We start from the raw sequence: 14,802 nt of genomic DNA on the forward strand, positions 1-14,802 counted from the left end.
AAATAAGTAAATATTTTTTAACAATAGTTAAATTCCCCTTTTAAAGTTGTAAAATATATTTTAAAGATTTTAAGCTCCTTCTTTATAGGAAAATATTTATTCCATGGACAGGTAAATTCGACTTAGGGATGCTTGACTGTACTTTAATACTCAGAATGCCAGAAGATTGGCATTTCGCTTTCCGGCTCTGGCTCTGGCCTGTTATCAAAGCCTTTGCCATCGTCCTTGGCGCTGCGTTCTTATCAAAGAGAGCGAGAGAGAGAGAAAGAGTGGGAGAGAGAGAGGGAGGGGGAATTATTAATAACAAATTTTTGGGGAAGCTCCAGAGATAAATAGGGGGCGGGTGGGGTGTTGTGTGGGTTTATAAGGTGGTGGACGGGATTGTAATTTTTTTGTTAACTTTTTTTTTTTAGCGAAATTCTATGGCCTATACTAACGTTTATATTTTAAAGTTGAAAACCTTTTGTTTAGCTCAATTTTTGTTTGTATTCTTAATTATAATATAAGAAGCGGAAGCGTTGGTCTAGTGTGTAATTCAATTATAACTTTTAGTTTAAAAAGTGTAATGTTCTTATACCATTTCCCAGCGAATCGTTCAGTGTGTGTGTTTGTTCAAACGAGTTGTGCTCTTTAAACACTTTTTGGTTTCCGTCTTTTACATTTTGTTTGTTTTTATTTTGCGTTGTTAAAAGAAAAAAAATATAAATATAAATAAAAGAAAAGTAAAAAAGGAATGAAATAATATTCGTAATACTTTTTTTTTGTGTAATCTTAGCTAGTTATAATGTTAAATGTCAAGCGGTATAATCTACGTAAGAATAATAATGTGTAATGTCTTTTTTAGAACTTGCTAAAGTCTAGCAATTAAAACATTAGCCTGTAATTAACAATAATTAATTATAATAATCAATAACAGTTCATGCAGATGGAACGTTAAATAAACAATAAATTATATAAACGAAATGAAGGGTGTTTTTCTTCTTTAATATTTGTATATATTTTTTTGTTTTTTAAATTTAATGCAGACAAAATACAATTTAGTTTGAATATTCCGCGTAGTAATCGGCCACATTCCGATTTTCGGTCTCGATGTTTCGATATCATGGTGTATTTCCAGTGTGGTGGGTTTCTAACAGTATATAGTTTTTGTTTTAAATATTTTTTAAACAGATTTTATATATACATAAAATAAAATATGTATATTTTTATATATTTATCTTTTTATATATTTTTTTATATTTATTTTTTATATATATTTTTATATTTATTTTTTTAATATTTTTTTTATATTTTTTTAATATTTATTTTATATATATTTTTTTATATTTATTTTATATATTTTTTTGCAAGTATTTTTTAAATACATTTTTTTATATATTTATTTTTAAAGTTTTTAGAGGAATATAAATAAATAATATGGGTTTTATTTATTGTTTTAAAAAATACCTGAAATACCTTTGCAATTTTAAAAAAATTATACATCGAAAAAATACCATGAATATCGATAGGTATTCATCAGATTCATATTAAGGCGCATTTTTTAAACTACAAACTACCCAAAACATGAAATACACAACGAAACTAATTTGATTAAAAAATATATTTAATTTATTTACTTGTGACTTACATTCTGAAATTACATTTTATTAAAAAAATAGATATATATTTATTAAATACAAATACAACTACAGCGAAAGGACATTAAAACGCATTTTAGCCCAAAAAAAACGAGGCAAAAACGCTTTCAAGAGCCTTTCGGCCAACGACCGACCGTAAATATAGTAAATAACATCTAGTAAGTAAGATACTCGCAGTGTTAACGTGCTAAAGTTAGACATTAATTTGGTGCCACTCGTTAGACGAATCCGTCAGTCTCTGGGGTTAGGTTATACCCCGATCTGGATCTCAGTAAACCCGCCCGTAGGGCAAGGCATTGGGATAGTAGGGCATCAGGAATTTGCCCCCGAAGCGAGGCTGCGACTGGGCCGACTCGCTGCTGGAGGAGAACATCGAGGTGCAGATCTCGTTCCGATCCCGATGCAGCCGACTGCTGCTGTTCGAGGCACTCGTCCCGGCAATGCCCAGTCCCAGGCCCAAGCCCAGGCTCAGTCCACTGGCGCCGCCATGGCGACGTTCTCGGCGTCGTGATCGTATCAGCGAAAAGATGGCCACCACAACGGCCACCAGAAAGATCAGGCCCAAGACACAGAACGAGATGGCCAGCTTGGAGATGGACAGGCAAAGGGTGCCCTCGCCAGGCAAGGCCTGGGCACGGACATGCGGTGCATAGTCCTCACCTGGAATTTGATACGGATTTTAAGCACAGATGTGTACAGGTGCGGTATACTCGTCCTTACCGCTCATATTGTGCCGCCTGTCATAACGCAGGCGGTCCACCTCGATTTGGGGGGCTGTCACGGCCAGCGAATTGAACACCTCGATGCGTGCCAGGTGCTGCTCCGCCAATGGCGGGGATGATGATGATGATGATGATGGTGGTGGTGGTGTCTTCTGGCGACAATTTAGCTGCAATTGCAAAAGGGGGAACGGGGAAGGCGAGGGCGGAAATTAGAGAAGATTGGGCTTTGGTTGTGGCGGGTGCAACTAGGAGTGAGGCATCGCTGGCGTTGGCTCCAGTTGGTTGCCTTTCGGTGCAATAACCACATTAATTAGTTGGATGCAACAACACGCTACGCTGGGCCACAACAGCAGCAGCAACAAGAGCGGTAACAAGAAGCGGCAGTGGCAACACTTTCGTTTTCGTTGCAATTAATTTAGCTGCATACGAGGAGCGGTTGTTTTGTGCACAGTAAATTGTAAATTGTAAATTGTTTATCCATTTTTTTGTATGGTGAATTGTAAACAATAAGCCTGAAGGTAATAGGAGCCTCAGGTGAGGCATTGATTGGGAATTTATATACAAAATAATTATGTATGAGGTAGTGCCTATGGGGTGTTAGAATATTTTTTTATAATATAATTTATATTTTATATTATTATAATTTAAGTCAAAAGCGTGCAAAACATTTCCGACCCCATATACCATATATATTCTTGATCAGCATCAACAGGCGAATCAATTTAGACATGTTCGAAGGAAAACTAATTTTTAAAATTTTTTTCAAAATTTGATAAAATAATTTAAATTTTTAAAATTTGATAAATTTTAATTTTTAAAAATATTTCATGAAGTAAGCAGCTTTATTAACTTTATAAAAACTAACACAGAACAGTTTTCCGAATTGAATTTAATGCTTTTTTAGCCGAGTTATGATATTTTTAAATTTAAATATTAATAATAAATATTTTAATATAAAAACCCCGATTTTAAAATATAAAATAAGATTTCTAGGTGAAACAGTCATTTCCGACCCCATAAATCATATATATTCTTGATCAGCATCAACAGGCGAATCAATTTAGACATATCCAGAGGAATATAAATTTTTAAAAAAATTTTTTAAATTTTATAAGGGGTTACATCGTTAAAATTTTTAAAATTTGATAAAAATTTTAATTTTTTTAAATTCTAAATTTAGTAAACAGATTTGTTAACCTAGTAAAAACTAACATAACGCCTTTTTCCGAATGCAAATTAATGGTTTTTTGACAGAGTTATGATTTTATTTAGTTTTAATTTGTCTAAAAAAATTTGTTTAATTTTTTCAAAATTATATTAATTTAAAATTATAAAAATATAATCAAAATTTTAATTAAAAACAAAATGTAAATGAAGAAAACAGCTCTAAAAACTCATATAAACTAACTCAGAACAGTTTTCCGATTTGAATTTAATGACTTTTTGAACGAATTACAATTTATTTTTAAATTTCAATATTTATAAAAAGGCAGATAATTATACAAATATTTTAATATGAACAATCAGATTTTCTAATATAAAAAGATAATATTTTTCTGGATGAAAGACTAATTTTAAGAAATTTTTTGGGTATATGATATTAAGCCCTGTATTTTTGTGCTTTTACATAGTTACTTACTTTAAAGGTAATTAAATTTTAATAATGAGTGCAGACAAGTATATTTAAATAATTACTGCTCATTCCTATACATTACACATTAATTGTAAGCCTCCTTAGAGAGATATTTCTCTCGGTGTATACATAATACAGATATCTGTTGTTGGTACTCACTGTCGGGCACTTCCCCTTGCAAAGCTGCACGCCGCAGCTAACATGAAGACGCTCGCGGTCCGGGAACTTGAAGGCGGGAAATGTGGCTGCAAATGTCCGCTCCACTAGGTCTTCCTCGAGCTGCTTGGACCAGCCCTCCTCCGCTGGCCGGTGCTCGGTGTGCAGAGCGGGCATTACCTGGATATGGATGGAAGGTGAGCTTAATTATTTAACAATATTTAACAATATTCTTTTTCAGGCTTAAAAAATATAAATATAAACTCAAGCTGGAGTTTAAGTACTTGTTTTATATATTTTGTGGTTAATTATCTCACTATCATAATTTTCCAGAACACATTATGTCATTAGAGGGATGAACCTGTCTCCCGTTGCGGTCGCTGTCCCTGAACCTGAACCTGAACCCCAAACCCAAGACCAAACCAGTTGGATGGCCCTCTTTTTATTGCCGGGGTTATACAATATTTTTTGGGTGACAAAACACAAAGCCGGAATCACACGCCGCATTTCGGTCATTTCCGCTACGTGAGAGTACTTCAGGTGGGAGAGGGTAAAGGTGTCTTGGGTAAAGAAGGTAGCAAAGCCAACGTCATGTGGCCAAGTTCAATGACAACAAAGCGTAGGAGCCCACATCTGGTGCATATACTCGTATGTAAGCCCTATGGTATGGTATTGTATGATGCATGTGCGATCGCTGGAAATAGACGTATGGAATTACATACAAGAGGCTGCCGATTTGCATCTAGCCATTGTTGGTCGGTAACTTAACAAAGACCGAGACCCAGTTGGGTAACCAAACCGAAGTTGGTATACCCTTCTATGTAAATAAAAAGAAATTTAAATTATAGAAATGTCTTTAAAGATTTTCAAATAATTTTCTCTTAAATCAATTTTAACATATAATATTTTTCAGCTTTAAGTAAGGTTTCCCAACATTATTTAGACCTTCTTTAAAAATAATATAATTCTTTTTAAATTTAGAACTAAGAGCTTTTAATATTCTGAGGAGTTTTAATGCAAGTTTTTACAGAAGAAATACCTAAAAAAGACAACCAGTAATAAACCTTCTTTAAAAAAAAGAGTGACATTTGGAAGACAGAGGGAACCAACCCGGACGGATACCTCTCTTGGCACGTTGATTAGCTGAGACAACGTCGTCGTCTAGTTTCAATTTACACGCCCAAGCACGTGTTTCCCCCAGGTGTGTGTGTGCGGGTGTACAATATCTTTGTGGATGCGAAAACTGAGACAATAACGAGAAAAAGCAAATTGCTGCGGAAGTTCATAAGAGTTCATGTGTGTAGAGCAAAGATTGTTGTTTTAAGATGCATTTGGCAGAAAAAAAGAGCTTCCTTTTAAATCTAGCAACTTTGAAATAATATCGAAAAAATCGGTCGAATATATCGATTTTGAAATATTTTTTAAAAGGCTTTTAAGCCCTGAGTTAGATTCGAATTATTATTATTACTATTATTTTTAAGAAATTTAAATTATTATTATTATTTTTAAGAAATTTAAATCTAGCAATTTTAAAATAATATCTAAATAATCGCTTGAATTTATCGATTTTAAAAATATTATTAAAGACACTTTAAGGCCTGAGTTGGATTCCAATTTTATATTTCTTTGTTATTATTTCTTTTTTTTTTAAGAGAATGAAAAGCTGCTTGCAACTTGGTGCAAAGGATTCCCAGGATCAATAACGGTAGACCCAAAACCGATAACGATAATATCATCTACTTTGCATCCGACTAACGGTTCTTGCATCTCGCCTGCACAGTGGGTCACATTCTAGAGATTCAGTGACAGAAAGTGGGTCACGACGACTGCAAAAGACAAAAGACACAGAGAGCGCCAACCGCCGAGCCGGCTTTTATTTCACTTTTCCTCCACGCTCTGACCCAGAAGTGTTTCTAAACCAAACAAATCAACCTGTGATGGGTGCGCGCATAAATTTGCAATCCAGCAGCACTCTTGGGGCTGAGGTAAAAAAGCCAGGTGAGTAAGCCAAACAATAAACAAACGCAAAGGAAAATGAAATGTGCTAAAACGGAAGACAGCAGCGGCAGCAGTCGTTGAACAATAAAACAAACAATAAAATGCAAATGGTCTGTGCTCCCATCTCCTTCTTCTTCATCTCGTATCTCTTTTTCCCCCCCATTCCGTTAAAATAAAAACAGAAATTAAGCCGTGTGATTTTTCTAGCGCTATTTATACCCTGACCACCAAAAGGTAACAAAAACAACAACAGCAACAACAAAAAATCAGTCAGCAAAAGATTTGTTTGACCCATTTAAGGCCTGGGGGCCGTGAATGAATGACATGTGCACAAAGCTGCGACGGCCGGCGACCAAAATGCAAATGCCTGGCAATGGCATTGCCCACTGTGGTGGTGCACAGTGGAACCATTATATAGAAAAACTTTAAGAAAATAGTAGGTTATAAATATCAGCATTTTGAAGATTAAAAGACAATTTAATAGGGTCTATACAATTTTTTAAATAATAAAAAATTCACTTAAATGCTTAACTAAGATATAGTATTCGATTTAATATTTTAAAAATATTTAATAAAAAATTATTTAAACACTTTACTGAGATATAATAGCCTTTAAAGCCTTTATAATATTAAATTTTTATATAAAAAAAAAATATTTTTTTAAATATTCAAGCCCACACAAAGGTTTTTTTTTTAAGACTAAAATACCTTCGGTTTTAAAAAATATAAGATCAAAATTATAATTCATAAATATCTAATAAAAAATTACTTAAACACTTCACTTAAAATATAATATCCTTTGAACCCTATAAAAATTTAATTTAAAAAATATTTAAATTTATTTTGGGGTAATTTTTGTTTTAGGATTTAAATACCTTTGCTTTTAAAAAATTGTAAAAACAAAATTATAAATGAAAATTTAAAAAAATAAGACCCAATATGTAATTTTTTCCCCTATTGGTTCCACTGTGCATCGTCCAGTGCTGATGGAAGATAGTGGATGGGTCTGGGCCCCCCCTCTCTGCATCTATTGGAATGGAAGATGGGAAGGCGAAGGCGGAGATGGGGCAACAACCACCAACAGGGGCACGTCAAAATGCTAAACGATAAATATTTCTATGTATTTCACTCTTGGCTAATTGTTGTGACCTCCTAATTTACTCAAGAAGAACTGAACTGAACTGAACTGAACAGAAGGTGGAAGAACCAAGGTGGTAGAGAGCCGAGAGAACAACAGTTTGCAGGCGTTACTGCTGTTATTTAGTTTTAGTTTTTCCCCCCTCCCCTACCCCCATTTTCTTAATGGTTTCTGTTCGGGGCTGGTTGGCTGGGCAATGACGAAGACTGTTGTTCTAACGATGATCGCGTAATTATGGCTAACAGTTTTTGGTTTTCAGTTGTTGTTTTTTTAGTTTTAGTTTTGCTGACTTGCCTCACATTTAATGTGACGTCGACTTCGGTGCTGTAATAACTGTTACATTTTAATGAGGCAGAGAGCTTCTAGCGGACTGGAAAGACCCCCATTCCAATTTCAATGCATTTTATGGGTACTTATCCATTGATCTATCGAAAATTTCACTTTCGCTGGTATCGAAAAGCGTATAAACTTGGAAACATAGGTAGCCTCTTAATTGGTTTTGTATTTTCCAAGATTTTGTGGCAGTTATACCCATCAGAATTTTTACACAAAGGGTAACTTAGTTATAGGTCAGTTTAAATTTATTTTGTATTTTTTTTTATTTAAGAGTTTGGCATTTTTTTATAAGAAATATTATTATTAATGAATTGATTTATTTTTAAGATTTTCCTTGACTTGAACAGTTCATAGCCCCTGCTACCCTGTAGTTTGTTACATAGATTCATATTTTTAAATTTAAAAAAAATTTAATTAAAAAAAAAAAATTTTTAAACCAAGGTAGCCTCTTAATTAGTTAATAATTTTCCAGTTTTTAGTGGCAATTATACCCATTAAAGTATTTACATAAAGGGTAACCCAGTTTCTTATTTATTTTAAATATTTTTTTATTTATTTTTTTATTAACTTAAGAGTATATAAGGTTTGTTAATTCCTTTATGTTTTTAAATTTATTTTTAAAACTTCCCTTTGCCTTGTAAAACTTCATAACCCCTGCTACCCTGTAGTTGTTGGTCTATAAAAATGAAAGTTAAATGCGATCAATCGCAGATCACCCCATAGCATCTCAGCATCTCTAGCTAATTAATGACTTTCCGTTGTCTCATCGCTCGTCTAGCTCTGGTTTCCTCTAACGGTTCAGAGTAGAATGTCGCGCCGCCGGCACTGGTTACGCAAATGATTTGGATACCCCTCCATACCCTCCATACCCCCACCATAACCACGACCTTTCAAGCTCATCCAAAACTCACCTGCTCATCAATGGGACAGCCGCGGGCGTCTAGAAGCTGCTGCGTCGACTCGCCTAGGCCGTCCAGAGCAGCACAGTCCACCACCCGCACACCGATGGTGCCGGGAACTATGGCCCGTACGGTTAATGTGGTGGCCACGCCCACCTCCACAGAGCCAGAGCCATTGGGTCCGCCCAGCTCCAGCCAGATGCGAACGCGTGGAGTCTCCATGTGATGATGTTGATGATGCGTAGTCGTGGCAGCAGCCAAGGCTCGCATTCGTGCATTCCTTAAAGGATCAAGGATCAAGATCACTGAAGATTAGGCACACAAATTGGAGCTCAACACTCACCTCTCCCTTCCTGTTTCCGGACGCAGAGCTGGCACTGGCATGCCCATGGCATTCGCCGGCAACTGGCAACGCACCGAGCTGAGTATATCGGTGCTCTGGCGCAGCTTTTGCTCCATTTGGAGCATCACCCGCACCGTATACTCCAGACTGCCATCCTCCAGGGGCTCTGCTCGGACCCCACAGCCCGATGTGGGTATCCTTAACTGCAGACGCGTGGAGTCCTGACCCCGTGAACGGCACTCGAGGGGGAAGTCCTTGGCATAGAGCAAACCCCGAAAGGGTCGACTCAGTTCTAGATGCATTTCCATTAAATCCCTGCTACAGTTCACCTGGAGTGTCTGAATCTGCATGGTGTTGGTGGGGGAGGTGGGGGAGGTGGCGGCGGAGTTGGAGGAGTTGTCGTTGTCATTGTCGCTGATCGCTCTGGTTGCCCAGCTGGCTTGACACACAAACTGCGGCAGATGCAGCAATCCAATAACGGCTGCCAATCGGAGCCACCGCTGGCTGGGATTGGGACAGCAAGAGAAGAAGAAGCTGATGAAGAAGAACATGTTTCCGATTTCCCGTTTCTAACGCACGACCGACCACACCCGACGGCCCCCCTTGGGCGACCGCAAAAGATGCCACTTGTCACTGGATTTAGCCAGTTGGACACCTGTTGTGGCTAGTGGTAGTGTTAGTGGTTCTTAATTGGCCTACTCCAAGTCCAAGTTCCGAGCTTAAGTTGGAGTTGGAGCTGCAAACAGTTTTGCCTGCGAAATGGAAATGAATTTTTGCGGCTTAGTTTAAGGTTTTGAAAATAATTTATTTTCAAAAGAACTTTTAGTTTTTAAGAAATCGATCATTTACTTTTAATAGTACTTAATTTCTTTACTTAAATTATATTTTTTTAGAGAGTCAAAAGTCAACTTTAAAGGTTTTCCTATAAGGTTTTCAAATACAAATCAATTTTAAAATAAATAAGAGTTTCTTTAGGTTCTCCTATTATTTTTAAATAAAATTAAATATAGATTTATTACAATTTGTCAATGACTTTTGGTTACCCGGTTAAAGGAAAGGTCTAACATTTTTTATGTAATTTATAATTGCCAAATAAGCGAGAGGCCCAAAAGCCCTTCCCTGTTTATATATTGCTGCCAATTCGTCGCCGAAAGCGGGTCAAGTTCCCATATTTGTTGATTGAGCTACTGCTGCTGCTGCTGCTGCTGCTGCGGGTAGCTGATGTTGCAGCATGGCAAACAAATAAAATAAGCAAATAAATAAATGCGATAAAGGCGCAGACACTGAGGCTTAAATCAACATCAGCTCAGCATTAATGCGTTTGCAACTTTGCGTAATCTCTGCTGGCCGCCGCTCCACTGGCCACTGGCTGGCTCATTGTGCCTGTTTGTATTTTTGATTCCCATCTCTTATTAACTCGCAGCGGTATTGTAATCAGCCCAATTAACAATAAACTTTGTGAGTGTCAACAAAAAACAAGCCACAAGAGCAGCATTTCGTAGATGAAAGACGAAGCGGACATCAAGACCAAGGTATAGTGCCTGCCCTTCACTTCCATTTCGACAGAGATTACGTGATTTGTATCCTTATCCCTTGTCCTTGACTTAAAATTCTCAAGTGCGAATTTAGCGAAGAATAATATTCTTGCTGGGTGAAGGAGGTATTCCGAACCCATAAATCATATATATTCTTGATCAGCCTCAACAGGCGAATCGTTTTAGCCATAACCGGAGGTAAAGAAATTTTTAGCCATTTTATTCAAAATTTGATAAGGGGTTAAATCGATATAAAATTTTAAAATTTTATAAAAAAATTTAATTTTTTTTATTTTAAATTTAGCATACCTATTTGTTAGCCTATTTAAAACTAGCATAAAACATAAAAAAAAAATTTTTTTTTTTTAAATGGTCACAAAAAATTATTAATTAATATTAAACATATATATATAAATAAAATTGCACGCATGTTGCAGATTTATTAACCTTATAAAAATGTAAATATATTTTCAGGATTCAAATAAATAAATTAAACAAGAATTAAATAAATAAAAGTTCAATTTAATACAAATAAAATCAATCAATAAATTAAAAATAAATAATTAATAAAAAAATAAATAAATAATAAAAAATAAATAAATAATAAAAAATAAATAAATAATAAAAAATAATAATAATACAAATAAATAAATAAAAAAAATAATTAATAAAATAAAAAAATTCCACTCGCTTGACACTATAATTCCCAACTGGTTCTAACAACTTCTGAGTGGTAACCCAGCTGAATGTTGAGGTCGAGTGGTATATGTGATAGTGTGGTGATGTGGTAGTGATTACTCTCTCATAGAAGAGCTGCTGTTTTGTAGCTTAGTGCTACGGCTTTATTGGATATTTAAGAGAAGGATACTAGAGAGGATACTAGCAGATATCATCGGAGAGAGTTTGAGATCAGAGAGAAATCAAAGATATTGATCAATCAGAAGAGGGAACTGGAAAAATGTGAGTACACAAAACCTAATTATTTTTTTAAACTTTAAGATATCGTTAATTCAAACATTAAGTTTATGTTTTACATTTTTATTGGGTACCAAATAACAATAATTTAAGCAATTGCAAACTGCAAGGGTAAACAAACTTCGGCGTGCCGATGTAAGCTTTCTTTCTTTGCTACTTTAGCTAATGTAGGTTTTAATAATAATAATAAATATATAATAAATATTCCTTAATCTTGTTGATTTTCCCAATATATTAATTCAAAATTAATTTTAAAGCTTTAACAACAAGAAACATTACGGTTTTTATTGGAAAACATTTTAAATCTAAACAAAATCTTACCTTTATTTTTGTTTATTCTTAAAATAATAAATTATCCTTGGTTTTTATCCTCACTTTAGTTTCTATTATAATTGTTTAAGGATTCACATTAACGTTTTTTTTTATAGTTTTAAATTCCACACTATTTTAATTTACGATTGCACTCAGCAAACAGCGAAAACACAAAGAAAAAAACGAATTTCTTGACCAATTTTTGCGGTCAATTCAAATTACAAAAACAAAAAAGAAACAGAAGAACCGCAATCCTCCGTATTGGTTAATTATCAGTCACTTAAGCAGGCGCGCACTTCACACGCTCAGGTGCAAAAATTAACAGAAGAAGAAATAAACAATAAAGCTGCGGCGATGGAACTCGACGAGGAAGACAAGCGCGCGCCACCGAGTGTGCGGATGCAATGCATGCCATGTTAGGCCGACCGGGCCAATTCCAGAAGTTAGCCAAGTTAGTTAGTCGCGAGCGTAGACCGCAAGCAAGAAGAAGAGCCGCCAAAAGAAGACGTTTCGTTACGCATGCGCAGCGACCTGGCCGAGCGCGCAAAATACTTTTTCAAATGAGCGATATCGATATAATTCGATTATCAAAAGCAAATACCATAAAACGTACCAAATTCATCAATAATATAAAAAATAATATTTTTAATTATTAAATATGCAAATGCAAAGTTAAAAATAAAATTAGAGTAAAGATTATTTTTTTATAATTTTTTTTTAATTATATGTATTTTTTTTATGAGTTCTGGAAATTAAACTAGCCTGAAATTATCCATTATAAAGTCCCCAAAAATACGCAAAATTGAATAAAGGTTAAGCTTGATTTTTATTTAATAATTTAAATAAATTAAAATTTAATCATTAAAAATACTATATATTTAATTTGCCTAAAAAGTGGACTTCAAACAAACAGTATTTTGCCCTCGCTTACCTACGGTCACACTGTCGCTGCGTTGGAATTAAAACAGCAGCAAAAAAAAAAGAAAAGAAAGAAAGAAAAGCAACAGACCGCCCAGCTCCCAGAGATTTGCTGCCCACGAGTGACGACACCGGACTGCCATGAATGTGGACATGTCCGAGATAATTGAGTTCGACATGCGCGTCAAGGGCGAGTATTCGGACGACGATGAAGACAGCCGCGGCGGCGTAGGATCCGCTGGCGGTGTCGGTGGTGGTGCCAACGGCGTGGTGGACGTTGTGGGCGACGACGCCACCTACGTGGTCCTGGAGGGCCTGACCAATGACTACGACGAGGAGTTCCTTATTGTTAACGAGGATGCCACCGGCGAGGGTGAGCTGCTGCTGGGCGATTGCCAGCTGCAGCAGCATGTGGACAATGGAATGCTCATTGCGTCGCGTGTTAAATCCCTGCCGGTAGACGATCAGGGCAACCATTTTGTGATCACCGAGCTGCGTCTGTCCGAGATGGGCGAGCTGGTCGAAGAGGAGGAGGAGGAGCAAAAGCAGAAGCTCGTTGCCAACGATTATGCCTACATATATCCGCCCAAACATGAACAGTGCGATGATCTGGACATTAAGCCGGGAATGTCGCCGCCATCCCTGCCATCATCACCATCCCCACAATCACCGCTTCCGCCGCCACCGCCGGCGCTGGCACCACCCACCATCAAGCTAAAGTCCTCTAACCCGGCGACGCCACAGTTCGTTGTGCGAAGCTATGGCAACCAGAACGCCGGCGGTGATGACGGTGAGATCGCCGACGTAAAGCCCACTGACAAGATGCTGGAGGAGTTCAAGGGACCACGGCGCTACATGCTCTTCGACGATCTGATAGCCACTATCGTGGACTTTGACGAGGACAACACACCCATCGTAGAGTTCTCCATGATCAGCAGCCAGACGGACGAGAAGCTGCCGGTGGAGTGTGGCATCTGTCCCGATGTCATGCACAAGTCCAAGCTGTCCAGGCACCAGAAAACGCACCTGGTGCCCGGCACCAACCGGTACGCGTGCGTTTACTGCTCGGAAACGTATCGTGACTGCAAGTACCTGGCCGGTCATGCCCGCCGTCACATGGGCATCCGTCCCTATGTGTGTGAGGTGTGTACGCTGTACTTCTCCACCAAGCAGGATCTGCGCGTGCATAACCAGCGGCGGCATTTGGAGAAGGAGCACATCTGCGAAATGTGTGGCAAGACGTTTGCCCAGAATACACAGCTGAAGCGGCATCGGGAGGCGACGCACGAGAAGAAGCGACGTTTCCAGTGCCAATACTGCCAGAAGGCCTACTACAAGAACTTCTCGCTGCAGGAGCACATCCGGAACGTGCACATGGGCAAGCGGCGCATGCTCAAGTGCCCCTTCTGCGGCATGCAGTGCCGGGATGCCCACAAAATGGCCCGCCATCGCAAGGATATGCATCTCAGTCAGGGCCTGTACGAGTGCCATCTGTGCCAGGAGGAGTTCACCGATATTAACTATTTTGATGCGCACAAGCGCTCCATACAGTGCCGGAGCAATACACGCCGCTATGTCGGCAGCAATGACCAGGCGGATGGCAATGGCTCGGCTTCGGGTTCCATTTCTGGCGGAATGCTTGATGGCGGCGATGATGATGACGAGGGTATGGGCATACTGGAGGAGGAGTATGATGAGGATGCCGGCCTGCTGGTGGAGGAGGGCGATGCGGAAACTACTGTGGTTGTCAACGGTGGGCACTACCTGAACGTGGCCGATGAGCAGCAGCAGCAGCATCACCAGTACGTCCAGATAGCGGACTACAATGGCCAGGGGCTGCTGGTGGAGGAAGAGGAGGTGGAGGAGGAGGAGGAAAACGTGGAAAACGACAATGTGGATCCAAATGCTGCAGACGTGGGGGAGGAATATTTCAACACTGTCTCGGAGCAGTACCAGCAGCAGCAGCAGATCATCAACATGGTCGATGAGTTCAACGACGAGCTGATATATGAGATCACCTTGAAGACTGAGGATAACTGAGTGCCGCTTCCTACATAGATTTATCCCTTCCTCCTTCCCAATCCCACTTCCACTCCCATATTTCGTTTACCAATTGTATATAGATCAATAATTGTACACGGACGGAGCAGTAAAAACCAATCTTTTGAATTTTTCCCCCGTTTATTTGCTCGAATGCAAC

The 14,802-nt window shown here is 37.9% G+C and overlaps 2 protein-coding genes across 2 annotated transcripts; one reads left to right on the forward strand and one right to left on the reverse strand.

Annotated features, from left to right (window-relative positions):
* Window positions 1–1,614: 1,614 nt before the first annotated feature.
* cyr (cypher) lies at window positions 1,615–11,980 on the reverse strand. Its single transcript, XM_017179709.3, has 6 exons — window positions 11,694–11,980; window positions 8,863–9,614; window positions 8,532–8,799; window positions 4,152–4,328; window positions 2,358–2,526; window positions 1,615–2,297 (listed from the first exon to the last, which is right to left on the reverse strand). The coding sequence occupies exons 2-6, from the start codon at window positions 9,411–9,413 to the stop codon at window positions 1,906–1,908; spliced, it is 1,557 nt and encodes a 518-aa protein (XP_017035198.1). The 5' UTR covers window positions 9,414–9,614; window positions 11,694–11,980; the 3' UTR covers window positions 1,615–1,905.
* A 637-nt stretch (window positions 11,981–12,617) lies between these two features.
* LOC108083878 (uncharacterized) lies at window positions 12,618–14,771 on the forward strand. The gene has a single exon (XM_017179868.2). The coding sequence runs from the start codon at window positions 12,744–12,746 to the stop codon at window positions 14,640–14,642; it is 1,899 nt and encodes a 632-aa protein (XP_017035357.1). The 5' UTR covers window positions 12,618–12,743; the 3' UTR covers window positions 14,643–14,771.
* The last annotated feature ends 31 nt before the right edge of the window (window positions 14,772–14,802 follow it).

The sequence above is a fragment of the Drosophila kikkawai genome, chromosome X (assembly GCF_030179895.1).
Source record: "Drosophila kikkawai strain 14028-0561.14 chromosome X, DkikHiC1v2, whole genome shotgun sequence".
Classification (NCBI taxonomy): Eukaryota; Metazoa; Arthropoda; class Insecta; order Diptera; family Drosophilidae; genus Drosophila; species Drosophila kikkawai.

Bases quoted from the DNA above. Each gene is read 5' to 3' on its own strand.
- cyr (XM_017179709.3), bottom strand. From the start codon at position 9,413: ATGTTCTTCTTCATCAGCTTCTTCTTCTCTTGCTGTCCCAATCCCAGC. The intron at 2,527-4,151 runs GTGAGTACCAAC...TTGCAATTGCAG, and splicing joins GCAAGGGGAAGTGCCCGACA to CTAAATTGTCGCCAGAAGAC. The intron at 2,298-2,357 runs GTAAGGACGAGT...ATCAAATTCCAG, and splicing joins CAGGCGGCACAATATGAGCG to GTGAGGACTATGCACCGCAT.
- LOC108083878 (XM_017179868.2), top strand. From the start codon at position 12,744: ATGAATGTGGACATGTCCGAGATAATTGAGTTCGACATGCGCGTCAAG.